This window comes from Lathamus discolor, chromosome 3 (assembly GCF_037157495.1).
Source record: "Lathamus discolor isolate bLatDis1 chromosome 3, bLatDis1.hap1, whole genome shotgun sequence".
Classification (NCBI taxonomy): domain Eukaryota; kingdom Metazoa; phylum Chordata; class Aves; order Psittaciformes; family Psittacidae; genus Lathamus; species Lathamus discolor.
This window is the reverse complement of record NC_088886.1, coordinates 97033807-97058053: the sequence shown is the minus strand read 5'-3', so window position 1 is coordinate 97058053 and position 24247 is coordinate 97033807. Positions and strand designations below refer to the sequence as shown.

General features: G+C 41.6%; 1 protein-coding gene and 1 long non-coding RNA gene across 3 annotated transcripts in view; one reads left to right on the top strand and one right to left on the bottom strand.

Annotated features, from left to right (window-relative positions):
• ZCCHC24 (zinc finger CCHC-type containing 24) overlaps positions 1 to 24247 on the top strand; it is a 118814-nt gene that overhangs the window by 77062 nt on the left and 17505 nt on the right. The window contains exon 3 of the mRNA XM_065670733.1: positions 23254 to 23418. Within this exon, the coding sequence (XP_065526805.1) occupies positions 23254 to 23418 (165 nt within the window). The remainder of the gene's footprint in view (positions 1 to 23253; positions 23419 to 24247) is intronic.
• LOC136010090 (uncharacterized) overlaps positions 12920 to 24247 on the bottom strand; it is a 31949-nt gene continuing 20621 nt past the window's right edge. Inside the window, exon 3 of one of the 2 annotated variants that reach the window (XR_010610752.1) lies at positions 12920 to 13269. This is a non-coding gene — a long non-coding RNA (uncharacterized LOC136010090). The remainder of the gene's footprint in view (positions 13270 to 24247) is intronic. The other variant, XR_010610753.1, reaches the window with a different exon arrangement.

Sequence of the window (24247 nt, the reverse complement as noted above, 5' to 3'; positions counted from 1 at the left end):
ACTGGTGCAATTTTGTATTTAAAAATAATTTGTAAGTTGCGTACAGTCAGATTTCTGCAACTTTTTTCATTAATTGCTACAGTTTGTGTGTCTGTTTCCACAGCAGATGTTCATAAATAGGTCCATAAGCTGCATTTCCAGCAACTACTTACAGTACAGTCCTACATATCACCACTTCTGACAGATCCCATAGACTATAAAGTTATACTTCTACCTCATGGGGCTGAGTTATTACTTAACCACTGAGCCCCACAGAGAGAAGTCTGTTTATCATAATGTGACTAAAAGGAGCAAGTAGTCAGGATGGAGGACAATGCTGAGGGGGGAGAGGTGTAACTGGAAAGAAAGCTTCATTTGTAGGTAACACAGAGCGCTGCATTTCTGCATGGAAGAAAGGCTTAAAGGAGATTTACACATACTTGGCTTTTCCCCCACTGTTGAAATTTTTAAACATTGAGAACACTGATCCTGAAAAGAGAAAGGAAGAAGAAAAGAATAACAAAGAGCATGAGAGTCATAGCGGGAAAGAGAAAAAAGCATAAGAGAGAACTCTTTATTAACTACTAATAAGCACAGACTATCTGTTGGTCATTCCACCTCATTTACTCTTTTGTTTTCTGGAAGTGAACTGATTTCAGGCAGCTGATTCTGAAGAAGGACACATGTAGGTGAGGCTGAAAGAAGCCATTGTCTTGCTCACACTGTTTCTGCTGAGGGTAGGCGGGCACCAAAATCATACCTGCCTTTAAAAGCAGTCAGCATTTCAAGCAGCTTTATTTCTCCTTCACATGGAAATAAAAAGTTTGTGTATTACATTTAGCTGACCAAATTTCCTGCCATCTACACCAAGTGTACCTTTTGTATCTATTTTGTGACATTTGATCTGCAACACAAGGTTTCAGAATACTCTCTTCAAAATCCAATACTGCACGCTGCAAATTCTACTATGTAAAGACTGAAGAAACAAGGGGGAATAACACATTGCATGTAACATGGGAGAAAACAATATTCTGTTTGCTGCTCCTGTAGTCAGGTACCAGAATATACTGGGATTTAGGGCCTCGGTTTAAACAGTGCCACCTCATAACTCCAGTTCAACTAGCATATAGGCTTGTATGAGTGCTTGACTTATAGAAAGCAAATGTGCAAACAGTGCAGACGCTACAGAGGGAAACTCATCTTCACACTGACCAAAATGGGCACAGGCCCTTTCCTCCTATTATATACCTTGCCATGGTAGTACGTCATTAGTATGGGAATTTCAAAGCAACCATAGGAAGTCAGTGTACCTTGGTTGCTTCGTTCCTTCTGCAGACTGTCTTGTCTTCAGTGTAAGGAGCTGTTCAGCTTTCTCCATTTAAGAGAATGAATATAGCCTTTATTTTTTGTTATATTAATCTCTATCTGAATGACCTGAATATAGTTATCATATTCAAATGAGTGCTTTTATTTAGTTATTGTAGTAAACAGATTTGAGAATAGTTAATCTCTATTTCCTGAGCAGAAGAAATGTTCTCCATCCTTTGTTTATATGCCCTTTTACTGGCAAGGTCTGACTCTTCCCTTGTGTCCTTTCTATTCACCAGTACAAATACTAAAATGACCTACTCTCAGCTGCTGGAAGCCCTGCACTGTCCCCATCCCCCTGCCAGTCCTGTTCCCAGCCAGGAGCCAGCAGCTGTTACTGAGCATAACACAGGCACTGCAGGCTCAACTCCAGGCAATCCTGATCACTGCTTTTCTAGGGAGTTTTTGAACTGTAGTTTGAAAAGATTTCACTGCCAGGCAGGAGCTTCGTGTGCAATTTTACTTCTGCTCTTTGTTAATCCATACCATTGGTTAGCAGGAGAAACATTACTTTTTTTTTGTCTTGATTAAACTCATAGTATAACCCATTTTTAGCTGAGCTAATGGTTTGGGGGGGGGGGGGAATGCAAATCCTAAATTGGCCCCACATGCTTCAACAGACTACTGCTAAGTTGTGGTTGAAAGCAATATTTTGTGCAAGTTTACAAAACTGACTTTGCCGCAACAGGACTGCATTAAATTTTCAACACGGTTCTCGTTAGACAGTGTTTAAAGGTATCATTCAACAAAGTTCCAAAACAGTTTCCAGTGAATACAAAGAGACTGTTTCTGAAAGTAGCATCCCATGCAAAAAGCTGCAAAGTTTTGTACACATTAGCTGGGACAGACCACCCAGCTTTTATGAGAGCTCTCAGGGCTGCCATGGCCTAACCCAGCCACCTGAGCAGGAGCTGCAGACATCTGCATCACAAACAGCATGACTCCTGCTGTGTGCACACATGGTCTGGCTGTGGGACAGTGGCACCAAAGCAGGGTGCTAGTCAGCTCCACCATGTGTGGTGGGTGCTTATCGAGTGATGTGACAGGGCCTGCAGAGGTCACAACTGTAAAATCTGAACTAATAATTTGAAATACCTCTCCTCCTTGGTTAAAGTACTGTTAAATGCAGCTCCATCTACACACCGAGATGGCTGCAGATAGCTCCAGCTTTTCTACAAACAGGTATGAACACTGGCATTAGAAGTGCTCAGTTGTTTGCAGGCACTGTGAAACAAAGCAGTTCAGTTTAAAATCAGAGATCAAACAAAGGCAGAAAAGATTCTTGCAGCTGTTCCCCTGCCCTGGAATTTGTTTTGCATATCTCCTTTCTTGGAACACTTCTTTGTTTCATGGTGCCTTCAAAAATATACTGCCATCCCAACCTTCTTGCCAGCTACCACTCCAAGCTGCTTATTCACCACTGCCGCTTTCCCCAAGTTAAGCTGCATTTTTAAACCACTTCTCAGTCATTGACTGGGAGCAGCACGCTCACTTTTTTAGGCCAGCCTATGAGGTAATCTGCTGAACTCTAGTTCATCTATATGAAGCAATGAAACATCTTCATAAGAGAACTGAAAGACAGTCCTTGCATGATTACAGTCTTCTAGCAAACCAAAAACCAAAAAAACAACAACAAAAAGAAAAACAAAACCCAACCAACCAATCTCTGGTTTAACAGATTTAGTTGTAATGATCACACAACTAGCACTAACTGCAGGCTGTCATAGATATAAACTAACTGGAGAGTAATCCCAACTTAGAGACTTAAATTTCTTATTAAAAGGTTTGGCCAAGTTTTGTGTTTCCCTTCCTACCCCTGCTTCCAGAAAATACTTGTATGCTAATCAAGCTTTCCAAGTTTTTTATGAAGAACCTTAAGTTAAATAACCTGGATAAAGCCTAAGAAAAACAGCACAAAGGCAAGCATAATAGAAAATGAGCACCATCCCTTCCCAGCTCACATGCATCAACCCTAAATATGCTGAATAAGCTATTAGCTCATATACATAAATAGAGTGGTAAGGATTTGCTGTGCGCAATGGCTCTAGGATGTTTTCAAACATCTACAGGAAGGAAAAACTGATACCTATATTATCAGTGATGGCAAATTAAGTAAATTCTGGAGACTGTTCTTAAACCTTTCCAGAAGTTTTAATGTGTTTAAGATTGCTAATATCACATAGAATCATAGAATAGTTAGGGTTGGAAAGGACCTCCAGATCATCTAGTTCCAACCCCTGTGCCGTGGGCAGGGACACCTCACACTAAACCATCCCACCCAAGGCTTCATCCAACCTGGCCTTGAACACTGCCCGGGATGGAGCACTCACAGCCTCCCTGGGCAGGGACACTGATTCCAGTGTCTCACCACCCTGACAGGAAAGAATTTCCTCCTTATATCCAATTTAAACTTCCCCCGTTTAAGTTTTAACCCGTTACCCCTTGTCCTGTCACTACAGTCCCTGACGAAGAGTCCCTCCCCAGCATCCCTATAGGCCCCCTTCAGGTACTGGAAGGCTGCTATGAGGTCTCCATGCAGCCTTCCCTTCTCTAGGCTGAACAGCTCCAACTTCTTCAGCCTGTCTTCATACGGGAGGTGCTCCAGCTCCCTGATCATCCTCGTGGCCCTCCTCTGGACTTGTTCCAGCAGTTCCATGTCCTTTTTATGTTGAGGATACCAGAACTGCACACAATACTCCAGGTGAGGCCTCACAAGAGCAGAGTAGAGGGGCATGATACAGAACAGTGATTTTTCTACCATTTCACAAATCAAACGGAAGCACGGGAAAAGCAAAGAGTTAAAGCTACATACACAGAACATCACTACTACTATTTTCACTTTAGAACACTGGATGGTCACCATTCCACCCCCATTCTCAAAAGCAGCATTATTTTAATATGTAATATTTGAAGAATAGAGACGACTAAAAAAAAAATAAAAAAATCAGTGAAAGCAGGAGACACTGCTGACTGTTGGAGAAGCTGCTGAGAGAGCATGGATATGTACTTCTGACTGATGGGCACATCAATCTCCATGCAAATTTGTTTAGTATTAACACTCCACTTCCTTGCCAGGCTGCCAATTACAGTCAATATATGATTCCACACTTTTTTCTTATCTCTCCTTCATAACACACCGTTAGGTTTCTGTTTTAATCCAATATTTCTATTGACTTCAATACAGATTATGTTTAAAGCCCTTAAATTCTCTGTCCATGCATTCTCAAGAGTTGTCCTTACTCGTTCTTCATATATTTCTAAGCAGAAAAAAAGAAAATATCCGCTCCACCATTTTGTATCCATTGGCGAATACAGGACAGGCAATGGAAAGGATTTTCAAGTACTAGTTTGCCTGATATTGAGGACATGACTTCAGTTTATGCTGTTTAAACCCAAATCCTGAGGGATGGTTTAGGAATAAGGCACTTAACTGTGATGATTTAGAGAGGTGAAGACACTCTAAGACTCCCTTCTACGCAGATGCAGATAACAAGATGAAGGAGGAGGCCCTTCCTGTTTATATCCTGATTTCATGTGCAGAACCATATCCTTAAAAAGAAGCAGGTGATTGGCAGTCTCTAAAATGATTTCTTGCACATGTTTCCCTGAACACATTCTGGCAACGTAGACTGTTGCCCACTGGCCAGTCTGACAGCTGTAGCATCTGGTTGTACAACCAAAGCACTCCCCACAACCCTCAGAATAGATTAACAGTGACATACTTGACGAGTATTTCTTTCTTTTATCTTCAGGAAGGAACTGGAATGGCTTAGAGCACAATTCCTTCTCCCAGGCAGGCTTGGCTACACTAGCCTTTAGGAAAGGGTCACCTGTGGCACCGTTCCACCATCTCAGAGTCTTCTCTGGGAATTTCCATCAGCTCTCAAAATTTAGTATGAAGCTAGTCAACTACAGAACCACTAGTGATCCATCTAGTAATAATGTTGTATCAACTTGGACTGTAACATTCACCAGGGCTTGTGAATGTGAGGCTGCTCTTATCTGTCTAGAGACGGACTCATCTACACGGTCTTCCTGGTTGGATGGCCTCTAACAGACCCCAACTGGAGCGTCCCCTGTCCCTGCCCTCCTGACCCATGAGCTCCCATTCGGCTCCTTATCCATCCCCAGGTGGAGCTCCATGCATCCTGTCCCCCTCATGGGGGACTTCAAGCACCCTGATAGCTGTGGGAGGGACAACACAGCAGGGCATAAGCAATCTAGCAGGTTTCTGGAATGCATTGAAAGCAACTTCCTGCTCCAAGTGATAGAGGAGCCAATGAGGAGCAGTGCTCTTCTAGACTTTGTTTTCGCCAACCAGGAGGGACAGGTGGAGAATGTGAAGCTTGAGGGCAGCCTTGGCTGCAGTAACCATGAAATGGTGGAGTTCAAGATCCTTAGTGCAGCGAGGTTCAAATCGTGGTGCCCCCTCCCAGTGCAGTTGCTCACCACCTGCTGACTGATGCCCAGCCCTACCTGGGCAGCCATTGGTCCCCTCTGGGTAACTCCCCCCAGTTTATGTACTGGCCACGATGTGCTGTGGTATGGCATACCCCTTTGGCTAGTTCAGTTCAGGCGTCCTGTCTCTGCTCCCTCCAGCTTGCTGTGCCCCTCCTCACTGACAGAGCATGAGAGACTGAAATGTCCTTGATCAGGATAAGCACTACTTAGCAACAGCTAAAACATGGGTGTGTTATCAGCATTGTTCTCACACTAAAGCCGAAACACAGCACTGCACCAGCTGCTGAGAAGGAGAAAAATAACTGTTACAGCTGAATCCAGGACAGATGCAAAGTGCAGACTGGTACTGCTCTCCACCACAAAGGCCACAGTGATTCCATACTGGTAGATATACTCTGCGTAATTTGGTGAGTGCTCTGAAATGGGAGCAAGTGGGAAAAAGCTCAGGGTCTGTTATTAATGGCCCACAAAATTCATTTAAGTTTTCACTAAAACATAGCAACCTCTCCAGTGAGGTATGAAGTTTTAGCACAGCATTGTTAGAGAATAATTTAAAATAGGTAAGATTGCCTTAAATTATTAAAGCCTTCCCAGATTTCCACCACTGCAGCAGACTTCATAACACAAACCACCTCTGCTCATCACTCTAATTAGAGTGATTTCTGAGTGAGCTCAGTGCTTGTGCTCAGCTAGCAGGTTAGGCGACATTAAGAATGCCAGTGGTTCTGTTTTCAGTAGTGAAATATTCTTGGTTACACGGTACTATCATGAGCCATCTACTTTAATTCTACAGCAAGGGCAAGAGGAGACAGTGCTGTTTCAAGGAGTCTGCTGACTCATTGAGCAAACTGGCAAAAGGGCTCATCTCTTCCACAGAGAGATTTGTTGAAATATTTGTTTCCAGTGGAAATGTCTACTGTCGCTCAGCATCCTGCAGGGCTTACTAACATCTCCAAGGAAGAGCAGGCTTCCCCTGTTTAGCCTTGCTGCCTCTCACTAGTACCTTTGATAGAGCTGTCCTGCTCTGCTGGAAAGGGCCTTGTGTTGCTAAGTGTTGGACAGGAGGCCCAAGTCTGATACTAGACTAACTGCCTCTGTGGATAAAGTATATGTGAAGATAAATCAAAGCCATAGTTTCTTATAGGTTTGATCTTGCGCTTGGGAATAAACCCAGCTGAGCAGAAGAGCTCTAAAATTGTGAGAGGTGGGGTTGCCGCGGGACAAAGGCCATTTGTTGCTAGTCAGCTGTCCTAAAAAGATCAACCTAACTTTCCTCTGCAACCCCAGCTGAAGACGTGATCAACCCAAGGCAACCCTCTGTCTCCAGTCCAGTCAGACCTGAAGAAAAAACAGCAGCTCCGGTGGAGTTCAAAGTGTGGCAGAACATTTTCTGTCCCCTCCAAGGGCTTTTCCTGAGGCCCTCCGCTTGTCTCCCGCTCAATGAATGCTCTCTTTGTTCCCACCGAGTTGACAAATGCCAGCGTTACAGAATAAGGATGACATTTCTGCTGTGGTATTAGGTCTGAGAAAGGGGATTATTCTGGTCAGCGCCAGCCAGGAGGCAGCGCACAAGGGAGGCTGCGCAACGCCGTTGTTTGTGCCGTGACAAGGAGGCCCTTGAAGGCTGCGGCCAAGACAGAACACAAGACCTGTGTGTGGGGAGACGTGCGCGCGCACTCGAGGCAGCGGCCCCGGCCAAGTCCCTGGCCCGGTGGCACACCTGTGTCAGCTTCCTTCTGAGCCCTCCACATTATGCCCGAGCACACAAAGGGGCAGCTGCAGTGGGGCTGGGCACGAGCAGCCCGCCACACTGGCTAGGCCAGGGGCACCGGAAACAGGGACCGGCCGCCTCTTTTGTCGCCTTTTAAAAATGGAGGGTTTGTGTTGAGCCTGTGGAGGATAATGAGCCTCTCAGCAGGCACACACTGAACTGCACATCCCCCTGAAACGCAGAGCGGATAAAGTTAACCGGGCCCTGGAAAGGCTGAAGAAAATAAATCAAGGGGCTAAAAGAGGTTTGCTGCTGTGCCAACCTCCGCGCAAGAGTCTGAATCCATGGCTTATCTGAACAGCACAGCCTTGATCGTACTCCTTGATTTGGGAAAATAACACCCTTAGGGAACTTCTAGCAAGTCAGGTGGGATACACTTGTTTCTGTTCATCTTCTGTTTTATCATTCCATATTGATTTTTTCTCTTTTTTTTTTTCCCTCTTATGTTATTAACACTGCTGAAAAGATGCAACAGATAGAAGTACCTTAATATGAAAAACAATATCATATTGTCTTGGTCAGGGTTCTTTCAATGGTTCAGAATGTTTTCTTCCCCTCCAAGATGCAAATTACTGTATCTCTGCAAGCAGAGCAGGCTTCCTGAATCTGTCCTTAGACTAGTGTCTCTTGATGGAAAGAGTATCAGTGTGAGAGAAGAAAGAGAAAACAGTACCAAAAGGGATAGGGAACTGCACACCTTCCCCAAATCTTTATTCCACCTCACCAGTCATCATCTGCAGCAAACACTATGGCAAATATTTTATAACAGATGCTTCTTGCACAATGCTCTTTCAAAAATTAATAGTTTCTTAGCCTTGAGCAAACAAAGAGACAGCATCCAGTAAAGATATTTGCTGTGGCCTGTTCACTCTCTGTGTCAGGAAGGCTGCCTTATACTTTAGACAAGCTGAAGATGGCCTTGGTCACAAACATGTTCCCATGAAAAGTACTGAACATAGCACAAAGCCTTGTCATGCCTTCTGTGCCCTACAGCCCCTTGGTGGATCCTCTGTTTTCATGAGGTTTCTATTAGAGCGTGCATTCACCCTTCCTATTGTTTGGTAATGAACTTTTCACGTTATTTGCCTGCGGGTATTTAAATTGTCTGCTAGGACAAAAGTGCAGTCAGATATTTTGAACAAGGCGATGGGTATAATCTGTAAAATAGAACCAGTACCTGTCATGGTTTTAAGCCCAGCCTTACAAAAAAAATGATCCTAGAACATATACAATAGCATGTTCTTCACTAGTAAGAGATGCCTAACTTGGTGGTGGTGTTTGGTGTTGCCTTGGTGGCTTTCTTGAAACAAATTCCTTTCGGGAGAAAGATTTACTCTGTAAGGCCTGTTCATCTCCTGATGTTGCTTAGGGTCAGTATATATCAAAGAATATGGAACCACTAGTTGACCTCAGGCTACTAACCCATTTTGGGTCAGCTTCCAGCAGCGGATCTGGGGTACCACTAACATCATGTCCACAGAGCAGCCTAGTGTGAGACTCCTGGGTGACAGATACCTCTCTGCACACAGGCAGGAAAGTAATGACTTTCAGGAAGTGAGATTTTAAGTATCCATAAGGAAATGCTGTGTGTGAGTGTCTTTGGCAATAAAATGCTTAAATATAGGAAACGCTGGTCTGAGACCGCTGTACAAACATACGGTGAAGGTTGCAAACAATTGAATGGTTTTACTTTTTTAAAGAAGGAATAGGCAAAAAAGTAATGGAAAAAACTGGAATAGAAGACTCTCATTAAAAGAAATGGTGATTACCACTCACTTGTTTAGACTACCATTTTGTTTCACTTTTCTGACTGTACTCTGGTCAAAACAGAGTTTCCATTCAAAAATTTTAACAGCAATAATTTTCTGAATCTCCAAGTTCCTGCTACACAGCTGTACAGAGCAGGCCGAAAACATAGGTGTCCAAAAAAGACTTAATTTCTTACAGTACAGCCAGACAGCCTGATGAGTCAGACATGAGTTTACTGTTTCAACACATGAGAGATTTTATTTCTCTTTAGACCACAGTTACAGACCAAGGCACACAACATCCGTGGCCTGATTCAGCCTATGACCTTTCTGTTTCCCAAGAAGTTTCAGATAACTGTCCTTCTCCTGTCTTGTTTTGTGACAGATTAAAAGAAAATAATTAGTAGTGAAAAGACAGAGGGTCAGTTAACTACCATTTTGGCAGAATCTGAATCGCTTAAAAGGCTATTAATTTTATTCTGTGTATTTTCTGTGCTTCAGTCATCTCCTAGATGCCACTTCTTTCAGTCTAGCCAGAACTCTGATGTGAGATATCCTCTTCACCCAATGCTTTGACTATGTTGCACTCACCCTCCAGATACCTATTAGCATTCTCACTCTGTACATTTTGATTGTATTCCATCCTATCTTCAAGGCACTGCATGTTTCTGCATGTGATCAAGGAGGATATTACAGAGGGAGCCTGTTTGCCTCATTTCCTTTTCACGAGAGTGTCAGTCAAATGCTCAAACTTCTTGTAACACTGCAGAAATCAACCATGAACGTTACAGAATGGTTTACAAAGTTTGGCAGCTGCTGGTGCTGTTTTGGTAACATGACACAAGTGATTCTTTAGATGACTCAAGACAACTCTGCACAGAGTGGAAAGAAAACAGGGGAAGAGCAAGGAGAAAGTGCAAACACAACTGCAGGAAAAAAATGAGAAGGGAGGGAAGGATGGAAGAGGTTAAAGATGCAGATTCATACTGTATTATCACAAACTTCACACCAAAGGGTAGTTATCTTTAGTTGGTCTGAGGTATAGGTGCATATGCCTGTAAGTTTTCACTGCAAACCAACGTTTACATATAAAATGGTAAGACTCTGGTGAAGAGAAGGCGTAGGGGGATATTATTGCTCTCTACAAATACCTGAAAGGAAGTTGTAGTGAGGCAGGGATTGGTCTGTTTTCCCAAAAGACAAGCAATAGGACAAGAGGTAACAGCTTCAAGCTGTGCCAGGGAAGGTTTAGATTGAATATTAGGAAAAACTTTTTCACAGAGAGGGTGCTCAGCCATGGGAACAGGATGCCCAGGGCAGTGGTAGAATCATCATCCCTGGAACTGTTCAGAAAATGTGTAGACAAAGCCCTTAGTGACATGGGTTAGGGGTGGACTTGGCAGTGCTGGGATAATGGTCAGACTTAATGATGTTAAAGTTCTTTTCCAACCTAGCTGATTCTGTGATTCTATGATTCTGATGCACTTCACAGTCAAGATGTTAAAAACCTGCTCTTTCGTAAGAGAGAGACTGAGCCTACAGTAGAAAACTAGCAAGGAGTTTCTCACAGGCACCTGCACATGGGTCCAACGCAAGTGGATAAGCAAGGGGCTCTCAAGTGATGTCATGCACATGAACTAAGTCAGAAGGCTGGGGTTTGATGGTTCTTGAGGTAAATGGACTTACCTATGGCTGCTCTGGGCAGATGGGGTGGGTTTCTGAGACTTGCTTCTATGCATTATGTTCATGTGTAACCTGGCAGAATATTTCTAGGGGAAAGAATACTAGAACAAGAAAAAAAGTCCCTCTCACATTATTAAACATGATAAACATTTATGCAGTTTAGATATCGGCAGCTGAAGTCATGTTTCATTTCTGGGCTATGCATAGCATGTCTTTTTCCAGGCTCAAAAAGAATGCTGTAATTAAAGCAGGCTGACTGACTCAGCCGGTGTTTTTGTATGTCATCTTGTAGACAGCGTGGAAGGGCAGGGGGAGGTGGAGGGAAGGAGGCTGAGGTGGGGAAAGGGAGGGTGGTTGCTCATCTGTTCTTTATTTCCTTTGCCTGTTTCTTAATAGTTCAAGCAAAGGGCCCATTTCAGCTAAGAGCAATGACACCCTTGCTGTGGTATTTCATCTTGGAGGACAAGAGGCCACAGCCTGCTGTGTGTGGTAGCATCCTGGGAGCCTCCAGCACTACACTGCTTTGGGGTGGGGAGGTGAGAGGAGGTGTGCACAGTCGTTGCATTATTTCTGTTACAATGGGAAGATTTCTAAAGAGGGCCCATGATTTATCTTTTGCATAAAGAATAACCCAGCTATAAATCCTTAAAACAACAGTAAACATACTTGCCTTACCTTCTGCCATGTGTTTTTTGTTTACTTTTTAAAATCATATACCAGTGGAGATGTCACAAGCAATAAATAGATGATGACATTTCTAACTACTAAAACGAAACACATTGTAGAGAAAACATAAAACGTGTGAAAGAAAACATCTGTTAAGCAGAGTGTTTAAAAAAATTGGTTCAAAAGGTGAGGTCAGGGTCATTGGTGACAGGCTCATAGCAGTCCTTGTTCCAAACCTTTATCTGGGAGTTGTATAACTCAGGATTCATGCATACTGCTTACTTTTGTAGTAATAAACATTAATTACACCCCCCGAATGTGAGGTATGCTAGTACTGCCTGTACTCTAGATGAAAAATTGAGGCACAAAGATATCAAGTAACTTGCCCACAAACCCACAGAAAGAGGCTGCAGCCAGGCTAGAAATGAGGTCCAGTCCAGTGCCTTAACCACAAGACTGCATTATTCTCCTCGTGACATGAACTCTCCTGTTGGGATTTTTTTTTACTGTGGTTACACCTATGCTTACTCAGTGCACAGGATATGCCACAAACCAGGTCTTGAATCCTTAAGGATTTAGTGGGTAGTTGAAAGAGATCCTGTCTCTTTCAGAGCAGAAGGAAGGAAGAAGGCTGAGTTCTTCTAGAAACATCCTTTCCCCTGAAACTCATCCTTATCGTCTTAACAATATTTCCTTTGCTTTCCAAGAGTTGTTTTGAAGAGATAAAACGTTTACAAGAGCAAAGGCATTACTATTTCAGGCTAAAAGAAATACATCATTATTATGATTCATACCCATATGAAGGAAATAAGAAAAGAATGTGTCAGTCCAGAGGGTGCAACAAGCAGCATAAAGTCAAAGCAGATCAAAACAAGCCCTTGCCTGAGTGGTAACACTGCTCAAGTTGCATTTCTACTGCAGTGTGCTGTTGCATTGAATTAAAATATTACCTGCTTTACCGCCTTCTCCTCCCCACCCTATGTATTCTCAGCCTCCGAGTGCAATGCCTCCTGCTGCATACCCCTTTGCCCAGTCTGCAGGGAGCAAAGTGCTCATTCTTTGGCTACCACCAGAGCCCAGGACAGAATCTATTCAAGAAACTGCATGGGAACTTGATATTTTTCTTTAAAATTTATCTGCCTTAACTAAGGATATTAAAATACCTGTTGTATCAGGTTGACCTTGCTGTGGGCTACAGGTTGTTAGGGCAGAGTTAAAACAGATAATGCTCTGGGATTAAGCAGTTTCATTTGGAAGCTACACAAAGAAATTAACGTTATTTTTGATAGATGAATTATGTCAAAGCTTCTAACTGAAATAATAATAGCAGTTTATTGTAATTGTCTCATTAATATCATCCAAGTACTACAAACCACTCTGCCTCAGAGGAAAAAGTAACGCATAAAGCAGAGGTCTGTCATGAGATCCCTGGACATCAACAGACTGTTTCCAGTGAACAAGCAGAAGCAGCAGATTCCCAAGTTGAGGTTTCTTCTTAAGATCACTGATGTATTAAATTCCCTTCTGAAGTACTGTCAACAAATGTATCCCAGCAGACATATGGCCTGGAGGAAAGGCACAACAGATCCAGATCTATAAAAGGTTAAAGGCCCCAAAAGATACAGGTAGTCATACAGCAGGATTTCACAAAGCCACTCTAGCATTAAAAGAAGCTGTCTCCCATCAGCACCTACAGTCCTCTTTATATTTAGTACAGGCCATTTCTCTACTCCGCTCTGTAAATTCACACCAAAGTTAAATCAAGCTGCACCCAGTAAAAGATTAAGCTACAGTCATTCACAAACACTAAGCACTAAATGTTTTGCAGATTGCCATGTCTGCAATTAAAGTTCCTACGCAGCTTTCACAAGCAGCTCAAAATAGTAGGAAAACCACTATTACTCTGCATGTAATTTGATGTGAAAAAAGTCTCTGATTTTGAGCTGAAACATAAACCAAAAAGCAATGCAAGCCCTATGGGAATTAGAAAATCCCCCTATCCAAAGCCTCTTTTGAAAATGTGCTTTGACCAAGTAGTGGCACACCCAATGTAGTCTGGACAGAGTCTTCTCATGCAGTTTCTTTACCTAGACACTTAAGAAAAGAATTACTATCACTCAATGGGAGATCTGCAACTGCATCTCAACATCATAATTCAGTCCACATCTTCTCTTCAGTTGGATACTTTGCATAAGCACACCTCAGAACAGCAATGAAGCAGAAGGCAACATCCCATGTTTTGAATGGGGCTTCAAAAGCACCTGCCACTCACTTAGATTTGAAATAAAATGGCCTCCAGTGAAATGTCTGCCTTCCTATCTGTTTTGCCTCTGGAAGCATTCCATGACCTATGAGGAGACAAGGAGTCTACCAGAGCTATTGCACTGCTTTTTGAAGGACAGAAGATCATAATCTTTAGACCTGTCAGTTCATCACTAGAGCAGTGCCCTAGCTGTGCCACACTAACCCTAGGAGAAATCTGAAACCCACATGAAGCCATCTGAGGTGGACCAATTAAACAGGTCCAAAAATATGGGTCTTGACCTCAGCTTAGGAAAGGGAATGCCTGTAAATAACAATGATGTGACCCTCACTGCTCCAAAACTCCGATTCCAACTAGCAAAAGAAGTGCCAAGATGTTATATAGTGTGCTACCAGAGGAGAAGGGGGAGGGAAAGAGGAGGAGGGTATTGCCATTGTATGTTTTCAAGCAACAGATGAAGAAGGACAAAAGAGTCCACACATCAGGAAACTATTAAAATGAATACATTCCTAGTTTCTTCATAATTAATTCAGTATGGCCAATTTTGTATCAGAGAAGGGGAAAGAAAGATTTCAACCACTTCCTTTTATCTCAAGCTGCTTGGAAGAATATGATCTTGTAACACTGAAAAGAAGTGCCTCACTGCATCCCAGCAGGCGAGTGTAATTTTAACTCTTCCACATGCCTAATTTGATATGCAAATCCCTATTTTCTGTATGATATACAATAGTTAGCAGAGACGCAGGTTCATTTAGACATCATTCATCACTACTTTTTAGCCCTGCCCCCTTTTTATTTCCTATTACATTAAACAATATATTGAAAACAGTTTTCACTACAGAATTCTGTAAGATAATATTTTTCAGTACACTTGGTTCATTGCGTGACTTAACATTTGGTTCACATTTTGATGGTTATCTTCACATGTGTAAGGACTGGAGATGTATTCTTTCCCTGTTCTTGAAATCTTAGGTTCTGAGTTAGGCTAAGTTATGCAATACTTTCAAAAGATTCATTAGGCAGCTATTTATATGCTCAAATAATTCCACTGTTTTGAAGTTCTTATGGGAACAAGCGTATTAAAGTTGTGATTGGCTGTAAGTATGGACAGTTTGGGAGCTCTTTCACAGTCATTCAACAAACAAAGAGTAGCATGCACAGGTAAAATAAGTCCTTGAAGTACAGTTAACTGAGATAATTATTTGCAGCTTTCCCTACTAGAAGATTGTGGTAACTAGGGTTAGTCGAGCTCTGTGGCTCTGAAAGTCTATCAAGCGCATTAAACACTTGATCACTGCCTGTTGCCCTCTATATAACACATGATATAACTGAATATAAAAGTATACTGTTTGAAATTCTAGAACCTGGAAAAGTCATGTCAACATGTAGAAAAAAATAAATATCTGAGGTTAGTTAGAACTGTCAATGCAAGGGGAGTTTCATGTTCTATTAAGACTCTGCTAACAAGCTTCATCTAGAGACAGCATGTTTCTGTGCAATACCCTATGCACCCAAAATTTCTTCTATGAAAAAGGTAGACTGAAAGTTTTGTGAGTGTTATTTGTTTGATATAATAGTACTTAGATGGCCTAGATGAAGTTCAAGGTTCCATTATGCTACACAAGCTATGTTACCATATGTAGCCCAAAGTGATTATACACTGCCATAAGAACCACAGAAATGACAAGGGACAGCAAAAGGATCTCTCTCCATCACAAACGATGAGCTGAGGTACAGTCTCATTAGATGACCTGACCAAGATCAGACAAGAAATCTGTTAGGACCACATACTCAATCCAGCTGTTGGACTTGCAACGCAAGTCCTGTCACCACATTACCATGAATTCCTGAATACTTTTCTGTTTCACTGCTTTCTTGTGTCAAGTCCTTTTTTTATTAAAACAGAGGCCTATGAAAACAACACAGTATACTTAATACACTTGTTTTCTCAGACTGTACAGTACTGAGCTTTTGCATGTTTTCTATCACTATACTATCTGTGGAGTGATGAAGAGGATTCACAAAGAAGTAACTCCACACTATCAACTTCTCAGAGCATTCAGTGTTTAGTAATTGACACATCATACAGTAACTAATATTTAGCAATTCTGCAAATATGCTTCAAACTGACTTAGCACAGAAATTAATTTTATGTATCTTTGGCCCAAGGAGGGTTCTAATGATCAGCTCAACAAGGCACTTTGTAGCAGAAGAAAAGCCTTTGTTCCAAAAAGCACAGCTAGGATTCTGAAAAATCTACAAAACCAGATTTTGATTTAAATGTTAGAATGTTTGCCAAGCCAACTTCTTGGATTTCTAGACTTTGATCAGCATGTCCATGACAACCATGCCTGTTGCTTTAATCATCATCAGAAACCATGTGTGTGTTATTAGTAACAAATACTGCCAAATATTACCCTTGGTTTATCATTGTGGAAACAAGATCAGAATTGCAGTTAACATACAGTATGTTGACAACACTAATTTTTCAATGCAACCAAGAGATACATCCTCATATATTAAAATGACAAATATAAAATTGGTCTTCTGCCATTTCAAAATTTACCCATAAAACTTCCTCAAGACAGCATAGTTGATATACCTTTACATGTTTCCCAAAGAGCAAGACTTGGCAATTTAAGTGTTTGTAACAGCAGAAATAGTAATAGTAAGATAAAAAGACTAACATTGTTTTGGATTGTGTGCCACAAACTTGCACATTTTAATGCTCTGTTCCTCAAGAATCATATTTCATTCTGAACATCACCCCACTAGAAATAAACTTGACTTCAAGGCCAAGAAAGTCAAGGACTGTATTTATGGTCAGTAGAGATACCAGGTATAAAGGTGAAATAAAGGAAAAATATGTGTAGGAGCAGACTTTTCTATACACTTGACTGTGAAATTATTGTCCACATTACGTGATAAAATATAGTATTAGGAATAGCACTGTACATAGTGATCCATGGGAGCAGCAAGCAGACACACAGAGAGCCTAAGCAGCCTTACCTGCTTCTAATTTTACATCTCTTAGGGAGGCTAGGCATCAGCTCCATCAACTCACTGTCCCCTTTTCCACAGCTCAGCGCACTGGCAGTGAACAGGAAGGCTACAATATGTACACTGGCCTAGAGAAGAGGTGCTGAGAAATCCTACCAGCTTTATCAGATGCCCGAATGCAATAGTTTAATTACTTGGGACCTCAGTACAAAAACACGTCCTCCCTTGATCAGGTTTTAGGAGTAAGAGTGGTATGAGTGTGATAGAAGGTTATCAGCAATAACTACCATGAAGAACAAGTCTGTTTCTATGAATGCAGTGATGTGCATTCTTCATGCTTCCAATGACAATAAAAGCCATACAGTACCCTCCCCAGTCAGAGGCTGAAGCAGCCCTAAGCTTTGTGGCAGAGAAGACACTACTCAATAAAATCCCAGTCTAAAGCACATACTAGCCTCCTCTGTTAAGCTACACAAACAAGTTTTCAAGTTTTATATTTCAGCCATGCCTTGCTCAGATAAAATTATACTTGTCATAAATCCTTAGTCTGGAATATCAAATACGTCTAGAAATTTCATAATATCTATTGTTCACTAAATCAAATTGAAGCTCTTATTTAAATAGTAATGATATAATAAAGAGTTTGCTTTCTGACTGTTATTCCTCTTTTACCTGACCCCTATCAGCTAATAGTTCTCATGGTATTACTGATACAAAAATTATCCTACAGACAAGAAGGCTGAAGCAAAGCATTAATTTAGTCTCTGTATCCCTTAAATGTTCTTCCTTATATTGCATGTACTAATTTAAGATGTAGTGACAGTTCATTTAAATACCTCAAAAGTCTCTAGGGTCACACATACACAGTATCATACACCAGCAACATGGACCACACACAGTAAGGAAAAATAGACCAGCTCTGTTAGAACTCATTTCCTGAACCTATAGCCTCTCTGTCTACATATTCTGTTGATACTCGGATTTCTGTGAACATGGACGTCAGGAAGGACAAAGAACAAAATTTGCCATTAAGGATTCCTTTTTGTGTGCCATTTTGGCGTAAGTGGGCAAGCATGTCCTCATTCTCTGTACAGCCTACACAGAGCTGAGAAAGGTCAAAGGACTTCATTGAATTTCCCAGCACTCTGCAACTTGCTGCAGAGTCAGGACTAGAATGCTGGGACACTTAGTATGCCAAATCAGTCCCAATACTTTATTTTTCCTTTTCTAATGGAGCATTTTGGGTATGGTTCATCATCATCAATTCATCTTTCTCAAAACTACGTACATACAGTAATATAAAATCAGAGTGCTGTGGCTTTTTAACACCATCTTCTAGATGTGCTGACTTAAAGTTGAGTGTCTGAGGGCTCACATTTCAAAATATAGCTCTGGCCCTCCCACTCCTGCAAACCACATGGGAACCAGTCAGTACATCAAGCTGTTGTTTGCTACTATCATTTTTCTGCTTTATTTGATGAAGCACCCTTACAGACTTCTTCTAGGAAGGGGACCCACCTACCAGTGTCATGCTGACTTCATCTTCCCCATGTGCTATATGCCTTTCAGCTGTGTAACAAACTTGGGAAGATGTGGGGGAAAAGAGTGTTAACGAAATTGTTTATCAGCATTTCACTAGGAAGTAACTCTGCCCTTTGTTGTTTATAATGCATCTTTAAGCAGGGCATGTGGGGGGGTTGTTTTGTTTTGTTTTTGCTGACTCTGCGAACTGATACTTTGAGAGAATTGTCTAGAGAAAGCAAAGAGTCCTTTATGATGTCCATCACTACCAAGTGATTTGGCAGATTCCTCCATGAGATGCACAATCTGATAGGTTGAGAGCGCACTTGGCTGGCCAGTTACCAGCAGAAAAGCTCAACTTAAACACCTCTAAAATCTTATTACTGCCAATTTGTGCATTTGGCTGAGGAAAGGAAGAAAATGAAAAATAGAGGCAGCTGGGTGTCAGTGAAGGGTGGAACATTGATGTCATTTTCATTGCAGTGCCGCACAAAAAAAGATACTGACTTTGTACATACGCTGGATCTAGCTAAGGCAAGCATGTGCACTGGCTAAGTAAACCTGCAAAGATGATTCCATTTGTCCAGAAGACCAAGATGATGTATCACTGTGTCATTAATCAGAGGGCAAGGACCTTCTGTTTGGCTAGCTATAGTGAACAGAGGGCCCAGCCAGGGCTTTTGCATAATCTGTGGTGCTTTCCAAATTCACATCCAGAGGGAGACCCCTTCAGCCTCAGCACTAAAACTACCAGTCCAAGACTGGCTTCAGCTTGTGCCTGAGGGCCATGAGGTAGGAAGAGGCTCTGAGCCACCACAGCTCCCACCCCCAGCGGTACCTTGGGGAAGGAAGGCTCTTCACTTCTGCATTTCCCTGCTGGTTTCTGAAGTCAAAGCAGCACAAAAAACGTGTTGCATAGGCATAGATCTGGACATTGAGACACGCTTCAAGTAATGGCTAGTTTCTGGTCTGTCTAGAAAAATCTGTTTGGTTTTAATCATCCCCAAAAGCCTACCTCTGTCCTGGCTGCATTAAATGACCCTTGAAATGTCTGAATGAAGATACATAGAGCTGTTGGCAAGCCATACAGACACATAGCAGGAGAAATGCTGTGAGCTTTGGTTTTATGGAGTAGGCCTCTAAAATCAGCATTTAAAGTATAAAATTGTCAACTCCCCAGACAAAAAGAATGCTGAAAATGTAAAAGTCTTGTTCACATTACAGTTTGTAATCTATTTTGAATATTATTTCAAACACGGTAAGACAGAGATTACACCAAGCTTTTACAGCCAAGAGTAGAAACCAGGCCAAACACTACCTGAGCATAAAGGCAACAGGAAAGCATATGTTTACATGGTAACAACAAAATATTTTGCCATTATAAACAGTGGCTTAACTTTGCCAGGTTGACTTGGAACATGAAAAAAATTCTATCTGCAGAAAGGGTAAGAAAAAATAATGCTTAGGGAGGGAATTGCTGGACCTATACACCAACCAGGGTATATTACTAAACACCATTCAGATCAAGCCAGGGTGGGGAAAGAATAGCTGGTCAATGGCTTAAACAAGGCAAGTCCTACATTTTGTAAAAATGTGTCTTTTGATTAATACCCAGTAAGAGTCTTTACATTAATACCAAAAGGCAAAATGTGTCTTCTTGCTCTTTTTTTGGCACTTAGTTAAGAAAAACCTCTGGTCAAAACAAGTTCCTGCCCTCGAGCTGGATGAGCACTGAGACACCTCTGTCGCAGAGTAACAGGGTGCTCGAGCACCCTGCCAGGTAGGGCTGGCTGCTGCTGTGCCAAGGAGCAGCCTGTTTCTTGGAGATGTTTATGCAATTCAACTGTGCTGCTCCTGAAGCTATAGACCCAAAAAAAAAGGGAAAGATAAAGAACCTCTCAGGTCATTAGTGTATCTCACTCAGGTTTTGCCTTCCACCAAATACTGTCAGATTTCTGTTGTGTTTGGACCTGAAGGGTGGAGGGAGTTGGAAAGTTGCCTTCTCTGCTGTCAATGCTTCCTAATGATGTTTCTCACTAGAGAAAATGAGCTTGTTTGTTTGAGAATCCAAATTCCCTGTGGGGCACAGTTTGGGAAACTGAAGATATGGGAAGGAAAATAATAATCCGTTAGGGCAAAGTATAAACAGCCATAAAGAAGAATAGTGAAACACCTACAGAGTATGTTGTAGCTTTGCCAGCAAATTAATTAACGTCTCACTGACTGAGGAGAGAGCTGTGACAGCCAAAAAGTTAAAATAAAAATAAATCAGAAGTTTAGTCTAGTGATTAAAACAGGAAATTACTGCCAGAGTCAGGGCTCCTCCGTTCTCTTCCTAGTTCTGCTTCCGATTTACTGAGCAAATTGGAGAAGCTAAATTTTAAAAGTAGCTTCTAATTTGGAAAGCCTCCATTTCTGATGCCCGGCTATGCACACAGATGACTTCACCAACTAGCATCTTCAGTGTCCTCTTGTGCATTTGTGAGGGCAGAGCATTTCAGGCCATTGGTGTCTTTCCAGTCAGCTACACTTACGGGCCATCCCTGAAAGTTTCCCCTGCCTGTAAATTGTGTCTAGCACAACATAGTGCTGTGGGAGTCTGATGTTTAAATGCTCTTTATGGCTGGCATAACATATTGCAGTGGGAGTGCTATGTTTAAACACCGTTTGTAAACATTTACAAGAGTTCTCAGACACCCTCTGTCTCTAAAGTCAGTGCTTTAGTTTTGGAAATAATGCACTTGGTGGCCTGCTTGTTTTCTGAAAGGACTGCTTCTTAGTAGGGGCAATGAAGCTCCATTGCCAGGTCTGACTGCAGGAGGAGTTTAAGTCAAATGCAGCTGAAACTGAGAATCAAAAATAACTCATCTTCTGTTCAATAGCATAACCCCAACTGAAACTACAAATAAAGCAGTCTGTGATGCCTCAGGAGGAGGGGGAACATCTCTGAATCATGGGAGCTCTCTGTACACAGGGTTCCTGTTCAATTCCCTCAAATTTCTAAATGAAGAGAACATGTGGCTCCTTCCTATGCTGACTCGAGTTGTGCTACAAATTCAACAGAGGCAAAGTCAAGTTAAGTGTCCAGAACAAGGATGTCCCCATAAATCGATATTTTCCTGCCCACCATTCAGCTATAATATCCCATCCTTGTCAAGGGACACCATGGATCAGAGGGTTACATTCCGGGTGCCTGCCAGCATTTATTTAGTGACGGAAGTCCAAATGTTCCTCATTATACCAATTCACTTTATATTTTTTTTAGTATTATTTCTGTGCAATATTTATGTAAATATATGTGACCCACTGTCAGCTTCATCTTTACTATGAGCTGGAATATTTACAGTGGCTTGTCAGATTGTTGTGAAGCAAGTTATTATAGATGTTTACCTATTTGTAGCAGAGGTTGTTACCGCATCTGATCTGTTAAAGTATGTTACTATGCTGAGGAACAAGCATGAAAAATAGAGAATGTTGTTTACTGACACTACAGATAGGGGGGAGGGAGGGAAAGAGAGGCCACAGTAAGTTCAAGGTCCCCTCTTCCGCCTGTCAGCGTGCAGGGGGGAACACGCTCAATGTTCCTTTCCCTCTTGATCCCACATGCAATCCTGGAGGTAACACAATGTACACCATCTCCATCAGCCATGGGAGCTCAACTCTCAGAGCTCCTGCCAAGCTCAGGTCTTCTGCCAACCACCTGCTCCTTCAACCCTTGTTTTCACATAGAAAGCAATTTGGACCTACACACAGAGAAATCATACAAGCTCACAAACCAAAAACAAACCCCTTCCCAGCAGGATGGGTCATTTAATTTTTCTAAACTTCATCTAAACTTCATTTTTAAAAAAAAGATTCATACCATTCTGCCACTATACAGGCAAAAGATCTACTAGAGACTACAGGAAATGTCTTTATCTTTACAGCTGTCTTCAGTACAGCTGCATGCAATACTCTCACCTTCACCTTATTAGCATATCATGTACCTTACTATATTTTTGTTACGTACAACAGTTTTAGTGAGTGCATTTAGAAAAAAACTAAAGCAGTATTTGCATAAGGTCATTGCTTACTCTACTAGCTTCCCTGGTTAAAAAGGCTTTCTATGGGGGACATAACATTTACGTGTTACAAGTCCATTTGAGAATCCCTTCCCATTTCCTTCAAGATATAAAAATCAGTGAAAACATTTACTAAGAACAAGAAACCAAATTAAGTTCCTCAAATTAATGATTTCCACTGATCAAAGCCATGTCTCCTTCATACTCAATCCCAGTTTGTGCACTCCCATATAATAATGCGTATCCACATACTAATAGATTGCCAATATTTCATTGTTTAGAGTGTGCAAAGCTGAATTACAGAAATCTTAGTTATATTTTTTAACAGGGAATAAACAAGATTCCAGTTAAGAAATATAGTCCTTTACTAGTGAGGTACTTCTACAGATGCTATACATAATCCTAGCAATATGTACTCAGCAGAGATGATCTTATAATGAAATGGATATGAAAACCATTGCAAAAAGGATATGGGCATGTTTCTAAATGCTATGTTCAGTGTCACAAGTCTTCTTGAATGTTTGAATACTTCTTACGGAAGTAATTTGCAGAACTCAAACACTAACTTGAACATACAGACTCTCAATTAAGGGGATATGACCTTCATGTCTGCAACCAATATATTTTGCTCAAATCTTCATAATTAATTTAAACCCTACTTACTTTACTACTACTCTCCCACACCCTGGGAGATTCACTGGTCATTCACTGCTTCTTCCCTTTGTTTTGTAGGCTCGTCCAAAAGGAGAAGGCCTGACACCATACCAGGGCAAGAAACGCTGCTTTGGTGAATATAAGTGCCCCAAATGCAAGAGAAAATGGATGAGCGGAAACTCCTGGGCTAACATGGGACAAGAATGTATCAAGTGCCACATTAATGTTTATCCTCACAAACAGGTAGGAGAAATGCAGACCTGCTGGCATACAGACTTGAAACTAGGAATGCTTTTAACTCTGTAAGGCATGGGTAAGACATAAACAGGACTTGACACAGACTACAACATGTCACAAAAGCTTGTTTCCCAGATGAATTGCTATTCTCAGCCCTTGAAGTCTGGACTGGTGTCAGAGTTGCAAAATTCAAGTGTTCTACCCTTGAGAAAAAATGCCTCCAAAACAAAATCCTTACATGCCTTTGTTATAACAAAAGGCTATGGGGCCTTATAAATAAATACAGTGTAAACCAAGTTCAGCAGTAGCAATAGGCCTCCTACCTCTTCTGACTCACTTCATGCTTACACTAATTCAACGTTTCATTCCACTAGTGTCAGTGGAGCTATTTCCCATGTGTACTACTTTTTTCAACAGGTGAAAAAAGACTGGATTTGGTCAAGGGGTCACATCTATTTATAAAGTTTACTGATAAAAGAGAACAACACTGAGATGACTCATGCCTGCAGAATTCTTTGGTTAATGACAGTAAAGCAAGACAGCATAGTTAAAGAAAGGTTTCTCAGTTTACATAATACCAAGTAATGCTCAAGCAAAGAACATCAAGAGAAGGCCTTTTATTAAGCTGAAAGGGCCAAATCTAAGAAGTAGCTCTGCTGGGAAAGCTCTGTCTGCCACCCTGTTAGCCATAACTCACACAGTACACACAGCCTTCTTTCCAGCTCCCTGCAGATTGCAGTTTCCTCTATCTCTTGAGGTAATTTCCTGCATTTCCAGCTCACAATAGGAAAACCAACTGTCAGTTTCCCCTTGTATCACACCGCAAGCAGTCAAT